The 22024-nt window shown below is 43.0% G+C and overlaps 2 protein-coding genes across 8 annotated transcripts in view; both read right to left on the reverse strand.

Annotated features, from left to right (window-relative positions):
- The window catches only part of cnot3b (CCR4-NOT transcription complex, subunit 3b), a 15333-nt gene extending 13324 nt beyond the window's left edge, over positions 1-2009 (reverse strand). For 5 of the 6 annotated variants that reach the window (XM_076301343.1, XM_076301340.1, XM_076301339.1 and 2 more), the window contains exons 1-2: positions 1827-1960; positions 514-576 (exon numbers count right to left, since the gene is read on the reverse strand). In XM_076301343.1, coding sequence (XP_076157458.1) covers positions 514-538 — 25 coding nt within the window. In that variant the 5' untranslated portion in view covers positions 539-576; positions 1827-1960. Of the gene's footprint in view, positions 1-513; positions 577-1826 lie in introns of all 6 variants that reach the window. The other variant, XM_076301338.1, reaches the window with a different exon arrangement.
- A 2378-nt stretch (positions 2010-4387) lies between these two features.
- On the reverse strand, positions 4388-21668 carry u2af2b (U2 small nuclear RNA auxiliary factor 2b). Of its 2 annotated transcripts, none has more exons than XM_076301345.1 (13): positions 21174-21668; positions 20038-20061; positions 19370-19502; positions 18289-18324; positions 17295-17398; positions 15446-15597; positions 13050-13166; positions 12625-12763; positions 10574-10650; positions 10102-10224; positions 7978-8064; positions 7101-7352; positions 4388-5365 (listed from the first exon to the last, which is right to left on the reverse strand). In XM_076301345.1, exons 1-13 carry the CDS (start codon positions 21220-21222, stop codon positions 5231-5233), a joined length of 1428 nt encoding a protein of 475 aa, XP_076157460.1. In that variant the 5' UTR covers positions 21223-21668; the 3' UTR covers positions 4388-5230. The 2 variants fall into 2 exon arrangements, with proteins under 2 accessions (XP_076157460.1, XP_076157459.1); XM_076301344.1 differs by having other exon boundaries at positions 10574-10653.
- Between the last annotated feature and the right edge of the window lie 356 nt (positions 21669-22024).

Here is a 22024-nt window from a genome sequence, read left to right on the forward strand (position 1 = left end):
AGAGAGAAGAGAGAGAGAGAGAGAGAGAAAAAAAAATGCATACGTTGTTACTGAAGCACCTAAGAAGCCATCGCTGGCACCTCCCAATCCACTCTGGTGTGGGCTGACCAGTACAGGGACTTCTTGAGGAGATGGTATGCTCCTCTGTGCACATGTGCGTGCATTGAAGACGTGCGTTATTGACGCACGGCCGGTCACAATTGTTGGGAAGCACACGACACCCCCCGCATGCCACATGGATGACGCAATTCTCGTCACACGTCCTGCGCGCGGGACACAGACGCATGACTATACCAGGCCTACTGGGTTAAATAGGGTCTAAACACTATACAAAACACATAACATTCACAGTGCAGTTATTTTAGGATTTAGTGCTTTCAAAGATGTTAATACAGAACAGACCTATGTGTGGGAGGCTATGAGTAAGGGTGATGGTGCAATGATTTTATGCCTCCTAGTCCTCCCATGTTATTCAGCAGTAGACTTTGGAGATCATGGAAACCTTTTTTTTACCTTGAAGTTTTCTCTTGTCCGCCATGGCTTCTGTACTAAGATGCTGTCTTCATGCCTTCTCGTCTACGGGAAAGGTGTTGAGATTACTGAGATTGCATAGGTACATGACTTTGCTAACACATACAATATTTTCACTTCATGACCCAGTGTGACCACATGCTATAAAACTGTCTCTGCTCTGATCATGTTTGCTATTTTAAACAGAACATCAGAATTTAGTCCTATACAGTGCTCTGTAGTAAAACATGAATCATGTTCAAAAGGTACAACATGAAGTGCATGTCACAAAAGAGATGCCACAAACATAGCTTTCAAATGAATTAGGCAATAGGGCTGTGACGTTTAATGGCACTTCCAGTGAAACACAATTCCTGATTGTTTTTGGAGATTACTTTCTGTGGGCCAACTAGTCAGAAAACCCTGTCACAAACAAAATGCCAATCTCCACCATGATATTCTATCTTCCCAAGTGTTAAATTTCTCAATGGAACATTTTCACCAGTAAAGTTTTTAAATATCATGGATGTGTAACCCCATTTGAGGAGGAGAAACGTTTCTGAATATGAATCTCATCAACAATTGCTTTAGTTAAATACTTCAGAATAATTAAAATAGATTCCTGTCCAAAACCACGTCATACTGGAATGCCCCGATGCCCCTACTACTCCACAAGGTCTGGAGGCTGAGAGATACCGGAGCATCTGTTGAACAAGGGCAACTGGAATATAACCACTGCTTCCCTAGCGACTAGGCTACTAAGTACGCTGCTATAATCTGTTTTTTTTTTTCTAACAATGGAATTTAAAACCCCAAATGAAAGAAGTACAGGTTTCAGGGTGAGTGTAACAGGCAGCCCACACTGCCTGGCAGAAGTGTTGAACTGTCACAAACATTGTGACTAAAGTCCCCTGTAAGTTATTTTGCTAACGTGTCTGACATAATACGAACAGTAAGCTACATGTGTATCACATTAGCTGCTACCTGAAATAGGCATGTTAACAATACTTCAATGACGTTAAAGAACAATTATTATGGTCGTATAAAGCGTGAACCAGCAAGCTGAGATGACAAATTGCCAAATCATTCCAGAATTGTTATGTATGAATCCAAGCCATGAAATAACAAGAATGCTACGTTCTTCTATAAGATTAATGAACGCGGGATATTTTACACTTTTATGTAGTGTCTCGTAGCCCGCTATCACTACAAATAAAAGGCGACCGGCTGCCTGCCTGCGGTCCACACTGAGTAGGAACAGGGAATTTGCAGGCGCGTGTATTCACCGCAGTTCCCTCGGGAAGTGATCTTTTTACCTGGCTGGTCACGGGCTCTTCTCTGTTCTCTATTGCACCTCTTACTCCGATATGACTGGGCCTGCCTTTGAAGGTATTTCTTTAATTTCTATATACCTACTTGCCAAACAATCACTCCGTGCATCCAAGATGGCTACCAGGAACACCTCCTCCGCGGCAGCGCTGATGGTCGGTAGGCCCGCCTCACCAAATTCCGATTGGACGTTCAGGGAAATGTTGTAACATTCACTGGAGGACACATCCGTCTGTCTGAGGGCCCGGGTTGACAGCTTCCGTGGAGTTCGCATAGTGGTTGGTTCACTTTGAAAGGTGAAAGGGAAACCGGGAGCTTTTGGTCATGTTTTGGTGTGTAAATCTTCCAACGTGGTCGTAAGTAAATTAGAGTATATAAATATATACAAATTCAAACAAAAAGAGCAACTCAGCATAACAGGCCAGTCTCATGGTGTTCCACACAACTAAAAGGGATGGGCACAGGTCACAGATTTTGTGCAGTAAAATTGAAGCACCTACGCACAACAGCCTAATAATGTGAATATAACCAGAGCATATCACTCATCCTTATCTGACCACCTTGCCTCTCAGCCCACAATTGTTGAAGTCATGAACTACTAACATACTTTCAATGGTTCTGTCAATGGATCAAATGGTTCAAAGTCAAAGGTGATGCTGTGGTAAAATAGGCAGGCAATCCATAAGCTATTGTATGTGGTGTGGGCCTAGAGTGTGTGATGTGTATGCCTATGAGACATATTCCAGAACTTTTAAACATATTGAATGGTTGAAAAGCTGGGGATTTGTATTTTTAAATGGTATTACATGGGCAAGAGTTTGTAGGTCTTCTCATTCTAGAAGGGAGTCTAGGGGTCTGTCAATTTCACAAAATGATTAATGAGAAGTGATGTTTCAAGAAGAGATATACACATCATAGTCCCTTAAACTGTATATTATCAGATATATCATTAATAAGCAATATCTGCGATTGTACCATCATAACGTAGGAATAATACGCTAACAACTTGCTGCCAATTACAGTATTTCCCAGCATTAATGCAAACACACTTGGCGGATTCTGAATGACTGGAGCTTATCTGTACTTCTTGTAGATTTACTTATTTATTCTTGAGAAAAGTGAAATGTGTATCACATCTCTGTAGAATTTGCAATGAAAAAAGCCATTCGAAAAATGACACTACCATTTTGACATTAGTTGCTTTTACAATGTTCAACAGCAAGTCAATCTTTTTCCAAGAAAAATAAACACATACATAGAAAGTAATAACAAATGTAGATATAAGAACCAAGTATTCAGGCGTATATACATGACAGCTAGAGTTCTAGCTAACCACTCCCCTCATGCATAGACCTTCAAAATGCCCGTTCACTCTAACTGCAGTGATGACCATACACAAAACACTAGGTCCTTTCAGGTGCCCCCTCGCGTCATTTTGCCTTTGTTATATTGAAGTGAAATTATTTCCACAAGTGTGTTTTTTTTCACTGGAAAAAAGGAGGGCTGTGGTGGTGGACTTCTTATCTTTTTATGCCGAGTGCTCGCAGAGAAAAGACAAACAAAAACGGAGATCAGTCAGGGGGGTATTCCAAGTACGTGGTTTAGTAACAAACCTGGGTAAGTTAACTCAGTAAGTGGTAAACTTTCTACAACAAGAGCCCTATGGCATTGTTTTGTGAGGAGAACGAAGCCATACAGCTCTTCTATTAGGAGGTTTACCCCTTACTCTGAGTTAACTCAGGTTTGTCACTAAACCACATACTTGGAATACCCCCCAGTCAAATCAGATCCTCTCTGTTATGACTATGGAGGATAGAGGCTGACGAGATGATTTCTGCAGTTACCTGGACCAGACCGTTAAATGGACATGACTGTTAACTTACAGTAACAGCAGCCAAGTTGTCATGTCATGGCACGTCAGTGGGGAAAAAAACAAACAAAATTGAGAGCCCCTGCCAGAGATGTCCAGAATAAAACTTCACGAGCCGTATTCACTTTGGTTTCCAATCTTGTAAAAGATGTCTGAATTTAGACCGACGACTTTGATTTAACACATTCTTCTACAATCTGGTAGGGGTGGGTGTCTCATGTGAACTACAGTCTCCATCTAAAAAGGAAATCACACAAACACTGGAAATCACATTGGTGTGTGTGTGTATAAGATGAAAACATCCAGGGGAAGGAAAGAAACCGAACTGTCTGGCGCACCTGGACGAGAATGGCTATGCAACTGTGAAAAGCAGCCTGTAACTTTATTGGCAGTGATATAGGCTTGTACAGTGTTTTGAGGGGGTGGGGTCAAGGTATAGGGAACGCTGGAGGGGAGTGAGCTAGCGAGCGAAAAATGATAATTTGCTTCCAGTTCATTTTCCCCACACGAATGATCAAAAGATCAAAGCAGGTCACAACCACCTACCACCTATGAACTAGGTCTAAAAAGCCTGAATCAGTTCAGGACCTACTGATCAAGTCTGAACAACCTGAATCCAAGTCCATGGCCTGTTAATTTCCCTTTTCCCTGTTGCAAGGGCCAAACAGGCAGACCAGCTTGTGTTTCCAAGAGTTTTATTATGAAACATATGGGCTACACCGTAGTGGGGCGCACACACACACACACACACACACACGCGCATATGTGCCCCCACACCGTCAGTGGAGGGGGCATCACCAGTATAGGCAGGTAGGCACTAATGCCCAAGAAAACAGACAATGCTAGCGACATCCAGAAAGAAAAACAACAACAATAAAAACCTAACAAATGTCAACAGAAAGTAGCTACTGATTTAGCTTTACAGCCTGATGGGGGAAATTATATGACAGAGAAAATGTGAGTGGGAGGGGGGGGGGGTTGTAGAGATACATTGAGTGGCAGCTCTACTTCACATATAGGACCGAGACTGAGGATGTCACCCACTGGTGCTTTCTTATGATTTGTGGAGAGAGGGACCAGGTTAATGAACTACAGCTGCAGAAAAAAAAAAATGTCACGTAACGCCCCTGTTGTTTTGGTCAGGGAGCAAAAATGGCACTTCTCCCAGCCCAGAACCATTTAAAAATAGAAAACAAAAATGAAAGACTTTTTATTTTTACCCCCTTGATACACAAGCACACGCATTCTTAAAATACAAACACAAAAACTAACCCACTCACATAGTCTTAGAACCATATCTGGGATACTATTACAGATCCTTCTTTCCTTTCCACATAGCAACTTTCTTTTTTTTTTTTTGTAAGTAGAAAATCCCCACCCCTTTCCCACCCTCCCAAACCTCTTTGTATTTAATTCCTCCATTTCTCACCCTCCCTCCCTCACTCACTCACTCACTCCACCCCACCATTTTGTTTCTTCTCTTCTACCACCCCATCTCTCCTCCCTCCTTTTTCTCCGGTTCTACCAGAACTCTCGGCGATGGTAGGCGTCAGGGTCGCAGTACTTGGTCACCACCACTCGGTTGGCAAACTTCCTTCCCGTCAGTCCCTGCATGGCTTTCTGGGAGTCGAACAAGGTTGTGAACTCCACAAAGATCTGGGACAAAGAAAGAGTGAAACAAGTTAACAAAATCTGTGCTTATCTGTGTGCATGTAGAAAGTTGAATCTCTAAATTTGTGAACAGAGATAACTTGATTCCTAAAATCATAATATCTCATGATGGTTAAAGTTCAACATTTCTTTCAAATGCTTTGTAAGTCACTGGGGACAAAAGTGTCTGCCAAGTATTGTAAACTTAAAACCCTGTGAACATTGCCATTTATACCTGTATGCAAGGTACGCCAGAGGCATTGCTGACCACTTGTGTTTACATTCCGTTAACCAGTGTTGGGAAGTAACTGAATACATGTATTCAGGATTACGTATTCAGAATACAAAATATGAGTAACTGTATTTAGTTACAGTTACATTTTCAATGAGTGGTATTCAGAATACAGTTACTTTGGCAATTTTAAGGGGTTACTTTTAGAATCCTTCTCATTTGAATTTCTGGGCTTTTTGAACTGAAATTCTAATATTTCTGTGAGATGACCTTGTGCATTAACAAAATGTATAATGTTTCAGTTTATCTTATAAAGTTAAGTTGTGGGTTTTTTGCTGACATCGCCTGTGGGTCTTACAAACTGAAATAGCAGCTTGATTCACACTTGATAAAATGTAAAACAGCGCTTATGTAATCCAAGTATTTAGAATACGTTACATAGATAGAGTAATGTAACAAAATATGTTACAAATTACATTTTAGGGCATGTATTCTGTATTCTGTAACTGATTACATTTAAAAAGTATTCTTCCCAACACTGCCGTTAACGGACAGTCCGAATAACATCCCAATGCCTCCCATTGTCTGGGACACATCAGAACGCATTATAGACCCTTTCAACAATAAAAACAAAAACAATGCTTGAACGTTCTATTTGGGCCCCAATCTACTTCCTCTGCATTAAGATAACATATGGAATGTTAAAAAGGAAGTCTTGTGGGGCCAACTATGATGCTGAGAATGGAACTCTCTTGAAAGGGTCTATACTACAAAAGATACACGGTTACATGAGTCCCGGACCACCTTTGCAAGTGGTTTGAATGATCGTATCACAAACGAGGTGACTGGCTAACTCCGGTAACTTTGGGAGTAACCGCTGACCTCTAAATGAACACTGTACGGAGCTGTACTGTACTCTTTTGATCCCATGTGGGAATTTTGGTCTTTGCATCTATCCCAATCCGTGAAATAGTGAAACACACCCAGCACACAGTGAACACACAGTGAGGTGAAGCACACACTAATCCCGACGCAGTGAGCTGCCTGCAACAACAGTGGCGCTCGGGGAGCAGTGAGGGGTTAGGTGCCTTGCTCAAGGGCACTTCAGCCGTTCCTACTGGTCGGGGTACGAACCGGCAACCCTCCGGTTACAAGTCCGAAGCGCGTACTCACACTGCGTACGGTTCACTTGTACTGTGCCGGAGTACAGTGCTCTCCCGTTCTTGGTCCTCTCTCACACTGCATACTATCAAACTGTACCCAGGCACACTATACCCTTGTACCGTACCCGAGTCCACTTCTCCAAGCGGACTCGGGCACGGATAAGTGTACCGTGCCCGGGTACGGTACGGAGCGATCACACTGGTCAAACAAACTGGACTTTGGGGGTCAAGAGTACTCGGGTACACTATGGATGGCATAGTGTGAATACGCCCTGAGAAGTATTTTCAAAAACAAACGTAAACAGGGTGTTGGTGGTCATGACGCGGACACGCCACGGTTCCTTACCTTCCCGGTGCCAGGCACCTCGAGACCATCGACCGGCCGCGGGATCTCGATGCTCTTGACCTGGCCGTACTTGCTGCACTCGTCCCGCACGTCTTCCAGAATCTCCTCGTACTCGTCGTCGTCCAGCAGCTCCTCGGGCGCCACCATATTCATGAGGCAGAGCACCTCCGTGGGGATGCCGCCCATCTGGTTCATAGAGCTATTCATCAGCCCCGGCACCTGCAGCGTCACCGGGGTCTGGTTCACACTCGTCTGCAGGGGGGGGGGGGGGGGGGAAGAGATAGTAGATGGAGGCAGAGAGAAGGGCAGAGGGGGTTTAGTTAGCACTTACATTAGCATTTAGCAATAAAATAGCATTTAGCAGGCCTATTTGGTCTTAAAGCTGACAGTTGAGGAGAGGAGTTGAGACTGAGATTGAGAGGAGGGGAGCCAGGATTAAGAGGAGGGGAACTAGGATTGAGAGGAGGGGAACTAGGATTGAGAGGAAGGGAGTTGAGATTGAGAGGAGGGGAGCTAGGATTAAGAGGAGGGGAACTAGGATTGAGAGGAGGGGAACTAGGATTGAGAGGAAGGGAGTTGAGATTGAGAGGAGGGGAGCTAGGATTAAGAGGAGGGGAACTAGGATTGAGAGGAGCGGAACTAGGATTGAGAGGAGGGGAGTTGAGATTGAGAGGAGGAGCTGGGATTGAGAGGAGGGGAGTTGAGATGAAACTGAGGTTTTGGATAGGAGGGATGGGGGGCTACAGCTGTGAGGTGTGGTTGCAGATGCAAACCAAAGTGAAAAGTTTGCTGGGGTGGGATTCCCAGGGCAGCAGAGTGGTCAGTTTGTGAGGCATGAGTGTTGTAGAATAACACTGATGGGGCATCGGAGTCTCACCAGGGTGGCGTTCTTCGCTCCAACACTTGCCCTCTGCACCAGAAGCTTCTTGTCACCCAGCTGCATACCATTCAGACCAGCAATGGCCTACACACACAAACAGAAAAATATCACATGGATGTATCAAGACCAGAAATAACCTATAACACAGTTTATCATGCTCTGACCACTGGGGGAACTACTAGTTGCACCCTTAAACTCTGGTCCAACCAGATCATTTCACTGTAGTACTTAACTTTACTCATGCAATAAATGGATGCTTTTATCCAAAACAACTTTCAGATATGAATTGCAGGGGCCAGTCTCTCAAATTATGGTGAAGTGCCTTGCTCAAGGGGCACAACATGAATCGAACCCATGACATTTGTGTGTCTTGGATGCATATCTATTTGCCATGAATTGTATTCTAAGCATTCTATATGTAAATGCATGTTTAAATGTTCTGCTTTGGCGATGCAAAAATATTTGTCATATAATACAGCTCACTTGAATTGAATTTAATTGACTACTGTATGCTAGCCTCCTGCTAAGTTCATTGGCCACTACACTACCACCACCCCACTGTAAGCAACAAAGAGGCCAGAAAGTTGCAGTGAAAGAAGTTGAGTAGAGTTAAAGGCCTGCAGCCGGTTGCACCAGTTGAACATAAGTTCCATCTTAGCTTAGTTCTAACGTAAACTGGCACTACATTGGAGTTTACGAGCTACTAAAGTTTAACGGGTTGCAACACGCAAAATAGTTCTAACATAATGCTAAGTTATGACTTAAATTTTACACGTCCCTCTCCCTAGGTGTAAGGTCCATCATAAGTAATTTGTTAACATGGTTTTCTCATTTAAATGGTGGGAATGTTAAATTTAACAAAGTATAAGTTGAGAAGAGTTACATACGCGACCGATTATACATTTCATAGACTGTATGTATAGAACATATAACATTCTATATACAGTCTATGACACATTTAATTCACTTGAACAGTGTTTGAATCATGTTTCTATTTGTTTGTATGGACCTACAGTAGCTGTACATATACCAAACATCTACCTCATTACCACACAAAGCATATTGCTGTTGATTGATCTGTTATCAGAGATTTCATTATTAGAAATATAGAGTGTTACCGTTACCTTCACTAGCTATCCACTGCGGTAGCCTACGTTAGGCCAACAGTGGTGGCTGAAATATTCCCAAAGCACATTACAACAAAATAAAGTCTGTTATTAAAAATACAGTGTTATTTTATTCCATACAACAAAGTAATTGCGGAGGAAGTCAAACCGAAATGCGGCTTTTACTATACAGCGTTATTAAACGGTGATATTGATTGGTTGTTAGCGGTAAAAACACCATTCTACCCAACAATATTTTGATTTAGTAGCTACTAAATACGGTGCATCTTAAGTAGCAATGATGCAACAGAAAAAGAATGCAGTGCTAGTTTAAAAATAGTCGATTTCAACTTACACCTAAACTTACGATCGACCTTACGTTCTACTGGTGGAACCGGCTGCTGGTATAGTCCTGTGTCTGTCCTAGCGTTCATGGGCTTCGGAAAAACCTTTCTCCGAGTGAAAACATCATCATTCCGCGTCATTCACGTCACTTAATGTGTGAGTCAGAGGTCGGAAACTGGGGCTAGATTTTGCTAACAGAGTTGCCCAGTTAGGGGCTCGTCATCACTTTTGTCGTCACGTTGTAGTTCGTTTGTAGTCCATGTGCCCTTTCATGTCCAACAGTTTTAATGTGAACTTGGGAATTTGCCCTTTTTATCACTTAAAAAGCATCTTACACTATATTTTAAGCAAATACAGTTGTTTGTTTAGGATTAGTGAGTATGTTTTAACCTTTGTTGTGGCATCCGTGTTTGTCACACATTCGATGGCAAAGCACTTGAACACTTGCTGTCGGAAAAACAAAGTAGCCATGGGGGCGGTCCTTGTCATTCCGAGGTGCTCTGAATGCACCCTGTGTCCCGTGCACGCGTGACGAGAATTGTGTCATCAACACGGCATGCTGCTGTGTCGTGTGCCTCCCAACAATTGTGGCCACACGTCAATGACTCACGTCTTTAATGCGCGCAAATGTGCACGGGGGGGAGTATACCACTTCCTTTAGAGGGCTCACCTGGTCGTTGACATTCACGTCGACATATTCACAAAAGGCGTATCCTTTCGAGAGGCCAGTGGCGCTGTCCTTAACCAAGTTGAAAGCCTTCAGGGGCCCGAATGACGTCAGCAGCTCCTTCACCTGAGGTGGGATGATTTATTTAATACCACTCAAATGTACATAGGCAATTCTTCTGCTACGTTTATAAAAGACTTGATCTATGCTAGATCAATCAGTGAAGAAAATACACATTAAAAACAACCAATGGCTTTGAATTTCTGTTTGCTTAACAAACAACTATTCTGATATTCTCGGAATGATAACAGGAGCTACTGGACGGGCCTCGTTTTCAAAGAGCTCGGCTCATTCATTCTCAACGGGACACGGCGTTTCTTCGGCATCTTGCTCTTGTTCAATCTGAGGGGAGCAGAGTTAAGTAAACTCACAGAAACATGCGTTTCAACCCCCCCTTCCCCACGAGGTTACACACCTGGTCGTCGTTCAGGTAGTTAGGCAGCCCGCCGATGAAAAGTTTGTGAGCCGAATCTGGCACCACCGTGGAAACAACTCCTTGACAAAAAGGAAGTCAGTTTTAATTGAAGCTCAAAGGCTAGACAGTTCCAGTTAAACACACACACACACACACACACACACACACACACACACACTGGATTACACAAGAACATATGCAGTGCATCCAATGATATTGATAAGTTGTTTGCCTAGTATAGACTAGCAGAAGCAATTGCACGTGCTGTTCCAATAACAGCACAACAATGCTATTATCTCTATTCAACTTGGTAAAATTTAAATCAGTTTTGTTCTTTACGAAACCGAATGCATAACTAGCCAATATGTACACACATCATTCCAATCAGTCCCCTTCTGGAAAACAGGACTGACTAGCCAAGAAGTTCTGAAATGTTCTAACTGAATAGGCTACATGCACGAAAGGCTTGACAGGTAGCTCATTTATTTCCGATGAAGCATCAACTGTGTTGCAATGGCATCTTCTGTTGTATTCTGCTCCTTACATCTTCACTCTGATACCGAATATCTTGTTTGCCCAATAATAATAATTTTAACACACGCATAAATCCTTCTTTTAATTGTAACACATGCATAAATCCTTCTTTTAATTTTAACACACGCATAAAAATTCTTCTTTATCGTAACGTGCTGATTCACTAGGTGCAACACCCAACCGGGTCCGTGTAGAAACTAATTACATGATCAATAACGGCAGGTTCAAACACACCTGGCTCCGCCGGAAACTAACGAGCGCACCGAAAGCCTTTTGTGCATGTAGCCTATCCCACAGACATAGGAACGAGCCTTTACACGCTCTGTGCCACGGGGACTGAGTGCAAGCTAGGGCTGGGATAAACGATTATTTTTTAAACGATTAATCTAGCGATGATTTTTTCGATACATCGATTAATCTAACGATTCATTTTTTCAGTCCGATTCGATTTTGATTCGATTATCTCCCCATTAATTCACTAATAGCAACTTATACATGTTTATGTACATATCTGAATGAAAAAACATGAATTCTTTAACATTGCAATATATGTTTATTGCTCTTAAAATTCCAAAATAAAAGACTGAAGTGCAAGTAACTACAAGTGCAAAGTAATGCATTCTTAGTCAGAGGTAGCATTCAATAAAGTTCAGTAGGCTAGTGTATGTCTAATTGAGTGCCTGTCATTTTAAGACGTTCGTGTGGGAATCCTTGCAATTAACATTAACACAGTTAAAAGGATGCTGATGTGTGGATGCAATTCATAACGTAGTTTGTTCAAATAACAGTTCGTACTTCTCCTTTGGACAAGCACTTTTGAGTCTTGGAAAAAACTTTTCCATTTCCATCGGGATTTTGCAAACAGAGTCAATAAAATGAGCCCTGCATGAGTAATACAAGCAGCTGCAAGTAAGCATGCTAAACTTGTAACTTAACTTCGTTTAGTCTCCTCAATGTACTATGTTGTGATAAGACCTTAGAAGAGTTTACTTTAACTTTAATGCAGCGGTTTTGAACACATTTGCGCAGCATGGTCACGATGCTAAGCGGATTTAGTAGCAATTTAACCCACTGTGTTCTATGCAGTGCTTCTATGTGGCAACAACAATCCTTCAACAATCGTGAATACTTTGTTAAATGCACATGCAGAGGAGGAGCAGCGGGCTCGTTACGAGAGAGAGCGGGCGGGGCGAGGAAAGGCTGTGTGAGTAAAAAGTGCAGCTCAATGAAATTATTTTATCTTATCTTTAATTTAAATAGCAGGCCTACAACATAGAACATCAATGTGTGGTGGCCGGTTTTGATTTCGTGGTGCCCAGCCACAGATTAGTCAACGTATGGAAAACACTGAAGGTGTAAAATTAAAAATATTTAGCAGCACACGTTATGCTTGACGAATCGACGCTCATATTTTGCATCGACGTATTTTTTGCGTCGACGTCATCGATTACGTCGACGCGTTGTCCCAGCCCTAGTGCAAGCGCGTGCGGGCTCTGGCGTTGAGGAGGGGCGTTTACCTGGCACGTAGACGCTGGGGTTCTCGCTCATGCCCGGCAGTGGCTGGTAGTCGTGCGGCCGGCGGATCTTCAGGCTCTGGCCCTGGAATATGATGCCGTCGAACGCCATGGCCTGGGTGGTCTCATCCACAGACCGGAACTTTAGAGAGAAGTGGACGGAGGGAAGGGGGCAGTAGACTTGGGTCATTTGATGTGTCTGTATTTCAGTTAAGTTGGCATACTCATCTCAGATAAAAGCAATACCTGTGAGCCCAAATGTGAGGGGTTGTGCGTACATTTATGAAACCAAAATAGAAACCATAACGCAAATGGATGAATTTGAGCGTAGTGTGTAACACATGTGGGTTAGGTAAAATGTATTTTCAGTATGCAAGCACACAGCCAATAGAAGTGATGTAAGGGGGTATGTTTGTTGTCACACTCACCTCCAGGAAGGCAAAGTTCTTGTCCTGGTTGATCTGCACAGCGAGGACGGGGTTGCCAGGAGCCTGAGTCAGGCCTCCAAGGCGCATCTGGGCATTGAAGAAGTCCATCATGGACTCCTGGAGGAGAACAAAAACATCAGCCATGTGATCTCTCCTTTTTTTTACATTTTTTTTTTTTCTTCTGGGGCTTTAATGCCAGTTGAGAGAGTGACAGGAGGCAAGTGGAAGAGAGAGATGGGGTGGGGTCGGGAAATGACCCGGGCTGGACTCAAACCCCGTACACCGTTAACTGTAACAGCCCCAGCCCCCCCCCCCCCCCCCCAAACAGCCAAACAGCAGTGTTTCCCATACATTGACTAATCTGTAGCGGGGCGCCACGAAATAAAAATCGGCCGCCACAGATGAATATTCTATGTTTAATTTAATTTAATTTAAATTAAATATAAGGTCAAATTGCATTGCCATTGAGCTGTGCTTTTTACGCACGCAGCCTTTCCTTGCCCCGCCCCACTCTCTCTCGTAGCCCGCTGCCCCACTCCTCTGCATGTGCATTTAACAAAATATTCACGATTGTTGAAGGATTGTTGTTGCCACATAGAAGCATTGCATAGAAGACGTCTGGCTAAATTGCTATTAAATCCGCTTAGCATCGTGACCATGCTGCGCAAATTTGTTCAAAACTGCTGCATTGAAGTGAACTCTGCTAAGGTCTTATCACAGCATAGTAGGCTACATTGAAGAGACTAAACTAAGTTAAGTAATGAAATCTAGCAGTATCTCAAAGCTAACGTTAGAATACTGTTTGGATGTCGAATTTAGTATGCTTAGCCTACTTCTAAGCTGCTTGTCAATTTTGTTGAAGGGCTATTGACTCTGACACTGAATGTTTGCAAAATCCCGATGTAAATAGAAAAGTGTTTTCCAAAATTCCAAAGTGCTTGTCCCAAGGAGGGATTTTTACTTTTTTTTATTTTAACTATGTAGAAAACGTTATGAATTGCATCCACACATCAGCAGCCTTTCAACTATGTTACAATTGCAAGGGTTCCCTCAAACGTCTTAAAGTGACAGGCACTCAATTAGACCTATACACTACCAAGACGATCTTAAAGGAATTATCCGGAGTAAAATGCACTTCAGATCAATTTACGGATGATTGGGAGTACATACGTTGAGTTGACACCCAAATCATATCATTCGGATGTGTTTTGAGAAAGTTCGATGTTACCGTTTTTAGTCAAAGCTCGTTAGCCTGGACGTGACGCGGGCATGTCATTTCGCCGCTACAAAACGCTATTTTTATACCTCTTCTACAGTTCCAAACAACATTACACTTACGTGGTAGTGAGTAGAGGGTCCCTAAAGCCAAACCGAAGTATCCCGAGGTCTTTATGTGGTCGGATAGAGAGTCCAGAATGAATTTCATCAAGCCAGTACCTTTCCGGAAATGTTGCCATCTTTGAGTGTGGGGTAACACGCTCTGGAAATTCACAATTTCGTCGCCGTTTTTTTTTTTTTTTTAAACATAGTCCAGTATTTCTTTCGAAATTGAAATGAAGTTGTATGGACTGGACTATGTTTTTTTTTTTTTTTTTTTTTTTTAAACGGCGACGAAATTGTGAATTTCCAGAGCATGTTACTCCACACTCATACGGACTTTCCCCTGAAGATGGCAGCAAAGATGCCAACATTTCCGGAAAGGTACTGGCTTGATGAAATTCATTCTGGACTCTCTATCCGACCACATAAAGACCTCGGGATACTTCGGTTTGGCTTTAGGGACCCTCTACTCACTACCACGTAAGTGTAATGTTGTTTGGAACTGTAAAAGAGGTATAAAAATAGCGTTTTGTAGCGGCGAAATGACATGCCCGTGTCACGTCCAGGCTAACGAGCTTTGACTAAAAACGGTAACATCGAACTTACTCAAAACACATCCGAATGACATGATTTGGGTGTCAACTCAACGTATGTACTCCCAATCATCCGTAAATTGATCTAAAGTGCATTTTACTCCGGATAATTCCTTTAATACCACCCCCCCCCCCTGTCAAAGTCAGCTACCGCCACAAATTGAATCCAATTCTGTGGGAAACACTGAACAGCAGCCAAAATTCCATCTAACTAATTCCCATCCCCTGTGCGCATTTTCATGGCAATTCGGCTAAACAAAATGCGAATCAGTGGGCATTTCCTTCTGCTGGGTTAGGCAAATTAAAACATGAAAATCTCCTAATGAAAGGAGGAGCTGTGAATAGCTAGAGGTACCCAGGTGGTAGGACAGAGCCCTGAATGAGCAGCTGTGGCAAATGAGCAATTTAACTTCACTGGCTCTGCACAAAAAAACAGAAACAAAACAAAATGTTATGTAAAAGTCTGGTCTCTCTGGGACCCACCTCTGTGATGCCAAAGGGTATGTTGCCCACGTAGAGCCGGCGGGCCTGACGGGTCATCTGGCTGCCCACCACGGGCACGGGGGTGGGGGTCACCGCCAGGCCATCAGGGGTCATGGTGGGCAGCAGGGCAGTGGCAGGGATCTGACCAGCAGCTGGGGAGAGATAAAGGTGTGTGAGACAACAACAACAACACATTGCATTTTATATAGTGCTTTTCAAGGCGCCCAAAGCACTTTCCAATGACAGGGGAACCTCGCTGGGAGTAACTGGGCTTTCATTCCACTTTTTAAAGCTGCAGTTGGCAAGTCTGACAGATTGAGGGGACTTTGAATGTTTACAACTCTCATTCCCCTCCCCCACTACCACCGAGCACACCCTCATCGAGTTTGTGCTCGTCAGTGCGCACCAGACTGTGATTGACAGTCAGATCTCACACAGCCCTGCTCTGATGGTACCAGAAGAACCGGGAACTGTGGATTTTTGCAAAACAAATAACAGGCTCTAGGTGGAGGTAGAAGTGCGGGTTTTTTCTAAAACCGGCTGATTTATGTTGTTCTGTCGGAGCATAGTGTCATTTTCAGGGAATATGATCAAACAAATCTTGCCAACTGCAGCTTTAATGTGCATTCTGACCACTGGAATAACAATGTGGAGTGCTTTTGCACACCTCCACCTTAAGACAGGTGTGTCGGAGAAGGCCCACAGGGTCACCAACGTTTGCCTAATGATGGTCATCCGACCGAAACGTTGCGATATATAAAGTTTTCACTGCAAATTAAAGGGGTGGTTCAGGATTTTGGACATAAGACCTCATTTCCAAGTAAGCAAGTGTGATATTTATCAGTGGAAACCGTTTTCAACACGTTTCATCCAGTCCTTGTAATTGCAGAGTTCGCAGGTGCTAGGCTAGCGCAAGTCAACGGTATGTGCTAGCCTGCCACTAAAGACAGTCTTACCCACTCCAAAGTACACCCGAGGCAAATTCCAGACAATCGATGTAAATGTCTGTGTTGATAGAATAGTGTAAGAAATACAACTACCCTCGCATCGCGTTGCAATAGTTATACTTTGGTCCCTGAAGTTGGTAGTAGTCATTTTGCATCTCAGCAGCGGACTGATATTACCAAGGCTACTACTAAGTATCCCCATTGGAGTACGCTTTACTGTTTACTTTTCGGCGCAGTACTACTAACCGGAGCAAGTATAATTCCGTCGTGGTAAGAAACAAGTCCCTCAAAATGTAATGCGATCGTTGAAATGCAAGGATAGAATAACGTTAGAAATAACAGTATCAATACAGACATTTACATCGATAGTCTGGCGTTATAATTTATTTGCCTCGGGTGTACTGTGGAGTGGATAAGACTGTTTTTAGTGATAGGCTAGCACATACCGTTGACTTGCGCTAGCCTAGCACCTGCGAACTCTGCAATTACAAGGACTGGATGAAACGTGTTGAAAACGGTCTCCACTGATAAATATCACACTTGCTTACTTGGAAATGAGGTCTTATGTCCAAAATCCTGAACCACCCCTTTAAGGCAGTGTGCGGGAGCTTCCTTTTATCTGACCACTGGAATAAGAAATCTGTCACTGACTGGTAACACTTGAAATGGAAAAACAATCAATAATCAACATGTCAATCAATAATGTGATTTTGAGACATTTGAAAGGAGATGTGGGAGGGGGAGAAAGAAAGAAAGAAAACAAACCAACTGCATATGTCTCTCAAATGGTATCAAATCTTCTAGTCTCAACCCTAGCCCCTGAGTTTGAGACTGAAGTATGCACCACTGACTAGTGTTTCCAGAATCTGTCTGAAAGAAGGACACGTAGGTAGAACACTGACCTTGCATGGCCTTATACTGCATGGGTGTGATGTGCTCAAAGCCTGGAGGAGGAACATCCCAGTACTTCTTTATTTTCTTCTTCTTCTCCCGATGGGGGGAACGGCTATGGGGGTGGTAGAACAGATGAGTGACAGAGAGGGAGGGGAAAGAGAGAGAGAGATAGAGAAAGAAAGAAAGAGAGATGGAGTGATGGCAAAATGAAAAAGAGGAGTTTTGCACTGATAACAACGTCTCTAACTCCCTCACTTATATCGCACGAAAAAAAAAAATGTGGAACAACTCTTTTGGCGAGCGTAGCCATGTTGGCTATGTGTACAGAATGGAGGTCATTAAATTGGCCCAAGTAAAATCACAACAGACCATAGTCACCAGTGGATCAATAAAAATAGTCTGGTCTGAGAGTCAGACTCCTTTTGAAGGTTTTAAGACCACTCGAATGATGAGAAGCCACAATGTGCTGACTTCACAGTAAAAAACAAATGTCTCACTCAGCGAATAGGTAGGTACATATTTTTTGTATGCCCTCACTCCCTTTTGCCAAGGCCACGAAACTTGGCAGCTTTAGCAGCAGATAGCTGCAGAATGACAAGCTAAACAGAGCGTGTGACATGCACACTTCACTCCTGCTTAGCAGGCCTCAGCAAAGTCAGGAAGAAAATCCCCAATCACTGGAAGTGGGTAACACCAGTTAGCATATTAGCTACCTTTTAGCTATATGCTAACTAGTATAACCCATTTCCAGTGATCTATGCTAAGCTAGGCTGACTGGGAAATTGCGCACACAGAAGAGAATGGTATGTATCCTCTTATTTAAGTCTGGGGTAGCCGGCAAAAAACCCAAAAGGGGGAAAAAAAAAGCCAGGAGGTTAGGTTAACATTCACTTGCCCTAACTGACAGACATATATATATATATACATAAGCCATTCACTCAAGATTTTAGAGACTTCAGCACACAGTCACTAGACAAAGACGGATGCCTCTGTGTCTTTTACCTGACGATGTCTTGGGGTGGGTTTTGAGGCTGAGTGCTGAAATGACAGTTAAGACAAGGGTTTGGGTTTTACAAGGACAGCATAACTGGGAATTTACACCGCAAGCTCAAGCGAAACAGAAATTAATCAATTTAGACTTTATGTGTACGCTTTACATACGTTTAAAAAATAAAAATGAAGCACAAAAACACACTTTTAACGACCGTAACACACGCATAAAGCACCGCCGGTGTAAATTGATATTCTACTACACCTCTAACAACTGATGTCAAACAGGTGACAAAATAATGCTTCAATGACGGCTCTGGTGTAAATTTCCAGTATAGAATGGCAGAGTCCCTAATATTACATTACATATAAGCACAGCAGTGTAATCTTGGCACAATACAGTGTGGACCTGGAGAGAAGCCATAAGGCAAGCACGCGGCCCCTCTCAAAACCCAGGCCAACACTTCATTCCTGGAATTAACCAATCCACAATTAATCTGCCATTAAAATAGCCCACATAACCCATTTAGTTTTAAGAAATGCAGTCACGGGCCTCAACTCATTTCATTTAGTTATGACCCGAAAGTACAAATGCTAACTGGAAATACAAATACAATGGACAGCCTCCGTGCATGCAGTCAGCAATGCAGATGGAGGAAAAGAAGATGGTCCTTGACTCTGGTTGCTGGCAACCCCAACAGAGGTGCGTTCAAATTTGACAAACAGTGGGGAACGTTCTTGGTGAACATGTTTTCTTTGAACAGTTAAATTTGAATAATTTGGTGTTAACATTCCATTCTAACGGTAATTGCATTGTTGCCTTCGTCAAACTCATGTCCAGTTCCACTTTATGTCCGCAGAGAACTACCTCCTCAGACTGTTTGCGCTTGTTCGCCGAAAACTCAAGGCTAACGGAAAACTGTTCGCAAACGTTCGCCTATGTTAGCGAATTTGAATGCACCTCAGGTCTCTGTTAAGGAGATGGTGTTGCTGGGAGGGTTGTAGGCCAGTAGTAGTACCACAATGCCACAGCAGGCAGGCAAGTGGCCAAACAACCGTCAACGGCAGCGGGTCAAAGGTTACTAGGCCTCACCTGCGTCTGTGTCGGCGGTCTTTGCTGCCGCTGCGACGTTCCCGGCTCCTCCTCTCCCTGCTCCTCCTCTTCCTCTCTCGGCTGCGGCTGCGGGAGGAACTGCGACGGCGGTGCCGGTTCTCCTTGTCCCGCTCTGCCAGGGAGACAGCGACAGCGAGGGCGAGGGAGTGAGCGAGGAGGAGAGAGAGTGATACAGAGCAAGAGAGAGAGAGAGAGAGAGAGAGAGAGAGAGAGAGCAAGAGAGAGATAGAAAAGAAAGAATTACGGCAAGAGAGGAGAGAGCAAGGTGGTGAAAGCTCTCAGGTAGCTAGAGAATAAACCGGCTGATTATATTGTAGAGAAGCACAGGATCCCAGAAGATAAGAGAGGACCTATGCTGCAAAGAGGAGAAAAAAGAAGAGGAAATCGACACCCCACCCCCTACTGCAGGAGGAAAGTCCTGTGCCAACAGGACATGGCGCTTCACAAACCCAGACACCTGACAAAGCTGTATCCTTAAAGAGAAAGAGGATTTTAACCATTTAAGCTACTCTGTCACCCTGTGCAGCCCCAGAGAGAAAGATAGCAAGAGAGAGTGAAGAAAGAGAAGAAGAAAGGAGAGACAGCTAGAAAATGATGAAAAGAGAGAGCAAAAGAGATAGAGAGATAGAGGCCGCTGTTGTACCCACCAAGTGAATTCAGATTCTCAACACCTGCATGGAAGGAAACAAGAGAATCGTCAACTTTCACACTACTGGATACAGCACATGCACACTGAGCCCTTACCAGCTCAAGTCTAACATGAATCTGCTCAACATGAACAAAAGTAACTATCCTCACTGTACAACACAAACTTTCCAGTAATATTGGCTTAGCTTAATTTAGGCTTGGCCTAAAGCATGCATTTCACCTCCTTTCAAAGGCATGCAGACATGCAGAACAAAAATGCTAATGTTAATTTATCTACTAAAGGTAAGTCTCAACATTAAGATGTATTACATACATGTTTATTAAACGGTCTTATAGCATGCGTTAGCTTACATGTGTTATATTTATGACAAAGATAAACATAAACAGCTGAACCGAAGGACGATTGTGTTCCCCTCATTACTTCCATTATGACACAAAATACAGTACCATCGCCTTCACTTCGCAACTTTAAACGTGGCGTGACTTGTAATTAAGGGGATTTGCTTCCCATGGCCATATTAAGGTTAGCAGTGGTGGACAAAGGCACCACCGAAATAGCTCTTGTAAGAAATTGACAGTTAAAGTAAATAACTATAATGTTAATGAAACATTCCGAGAACAAGGGAATCTCAAAACATCACTTTAACAATAACCCATTAAGTTTGGAATACCAATATCTAAAACTAAGGGGAACACATTCTTGTTGAGACAGCATAATATTAACGTTAACGTTGCCGATATCATGTAAATGAAACGCTATGCATAATCGTTAGGTCAATTACGTTGGCGTTAACGTGGAGGTTAATGGACGTAACCGTAATAACGATCTGAATGCTCATTTACATTAAAGTTAAAAGCAACACTGTAATATGGCATTTTATCTTACATTAACAAGCACAACCAATTGTAGACGACTGGCCAGATTAAGGTAAATCACAAGATAGCATAGCTATCAAAACAACGTTATAGCATTAGCTATTGCTAACACTGCTGTTGCTATTACTGCGAAAGTTAGCTAACAGAATAAGAAGTAAGTATCGGCGGCCATAACAAGTGCTCCAAGACAGATGCTCTGCAATACATAAATTATTATTGTTAATAACCGCACACGTAAGGATCAGGTCATGACACTCACCTTGTTTGTTTTCAGACAACTGTCTCTCGAATTCATCAAAGTCCGACATTTTGAATTATCAGTAGGGGATGAATGGACAGTCAGGCGGGGGGAATTAGCTTGCGCTAACCTCAATATAAATTCTATCCCAGCTGTTGCACGCGCGTGACGAAAACGTATTACAACAAAAAAAAACGAAACAGCTTTGTCAGATTATATTAACGTTACAGTCCCAATGTAGTTAACATCGGTCTCCGATGGCAAAAAATGACGGAAGAGCTCACCGACGTGTCTGCAGTTAAAGAAGCTATCCAGCTAGCAAAAAAGCTAGCCAAGGCAGCTTGCACGTCTGATTCATTGATACATCTCTTCTAATGCTGTAAAACGTTGCTTAGACATATAATAGTCTTAACTTGCACTCTCGATAATGTTATAACCACTTATATCGGTTTACTTTTAAAGCTTCCAAATCACACCAACTAGGCCTCAACCACCGTCGTCTCCATCCATTCGCTGTACGCGTTACCGGAAATGGAAACTCTTTTGACCTAGAGTACCAGCAGTGTTAACAATTTGTAACCACGCCACCTACCTGTGTGGTGTGCATCTCAGGTTTTTCCATGGTTGCATGGTTTCCTAGCCTAGAAATCTAGATGCACCCTAGCGGCAGCAAATGGGTCTGGCTCGTCAGGCTAATGGTTTCCCCTACAAAATGTAGATGTAGTTAATTTATATGATGTCACCAGATATGTGTACACTAAAGTGTATGCTTTTATGACAACTATTCATTCACAGACACATTCAGAGCTGTAAGGCCTACAGGCATTGTTTTGCAACCCAGAGATCATTCTCTATTTACACTGCACCTGCTT

Source organism: Alosa pseudoharengus, unplaced genomic scaffold (assembly GCF_046254945.1).
Source record: "Alosa pseudoharengus isolate Yale_2024_CS ecotype anadromous, Long Island Sound unplaced genomic scaffold, YU_APseudo_1.1 YU_APseudo_1.1_scf_23, whole genome shotgun sequence".
Classification (NCBI taxonomy): Eukaryota; Metazoa; Chordata; class Actinopteri; order Clupeiformes; family Clupeidae; genus Alosa; species Alosa pseudoharengus.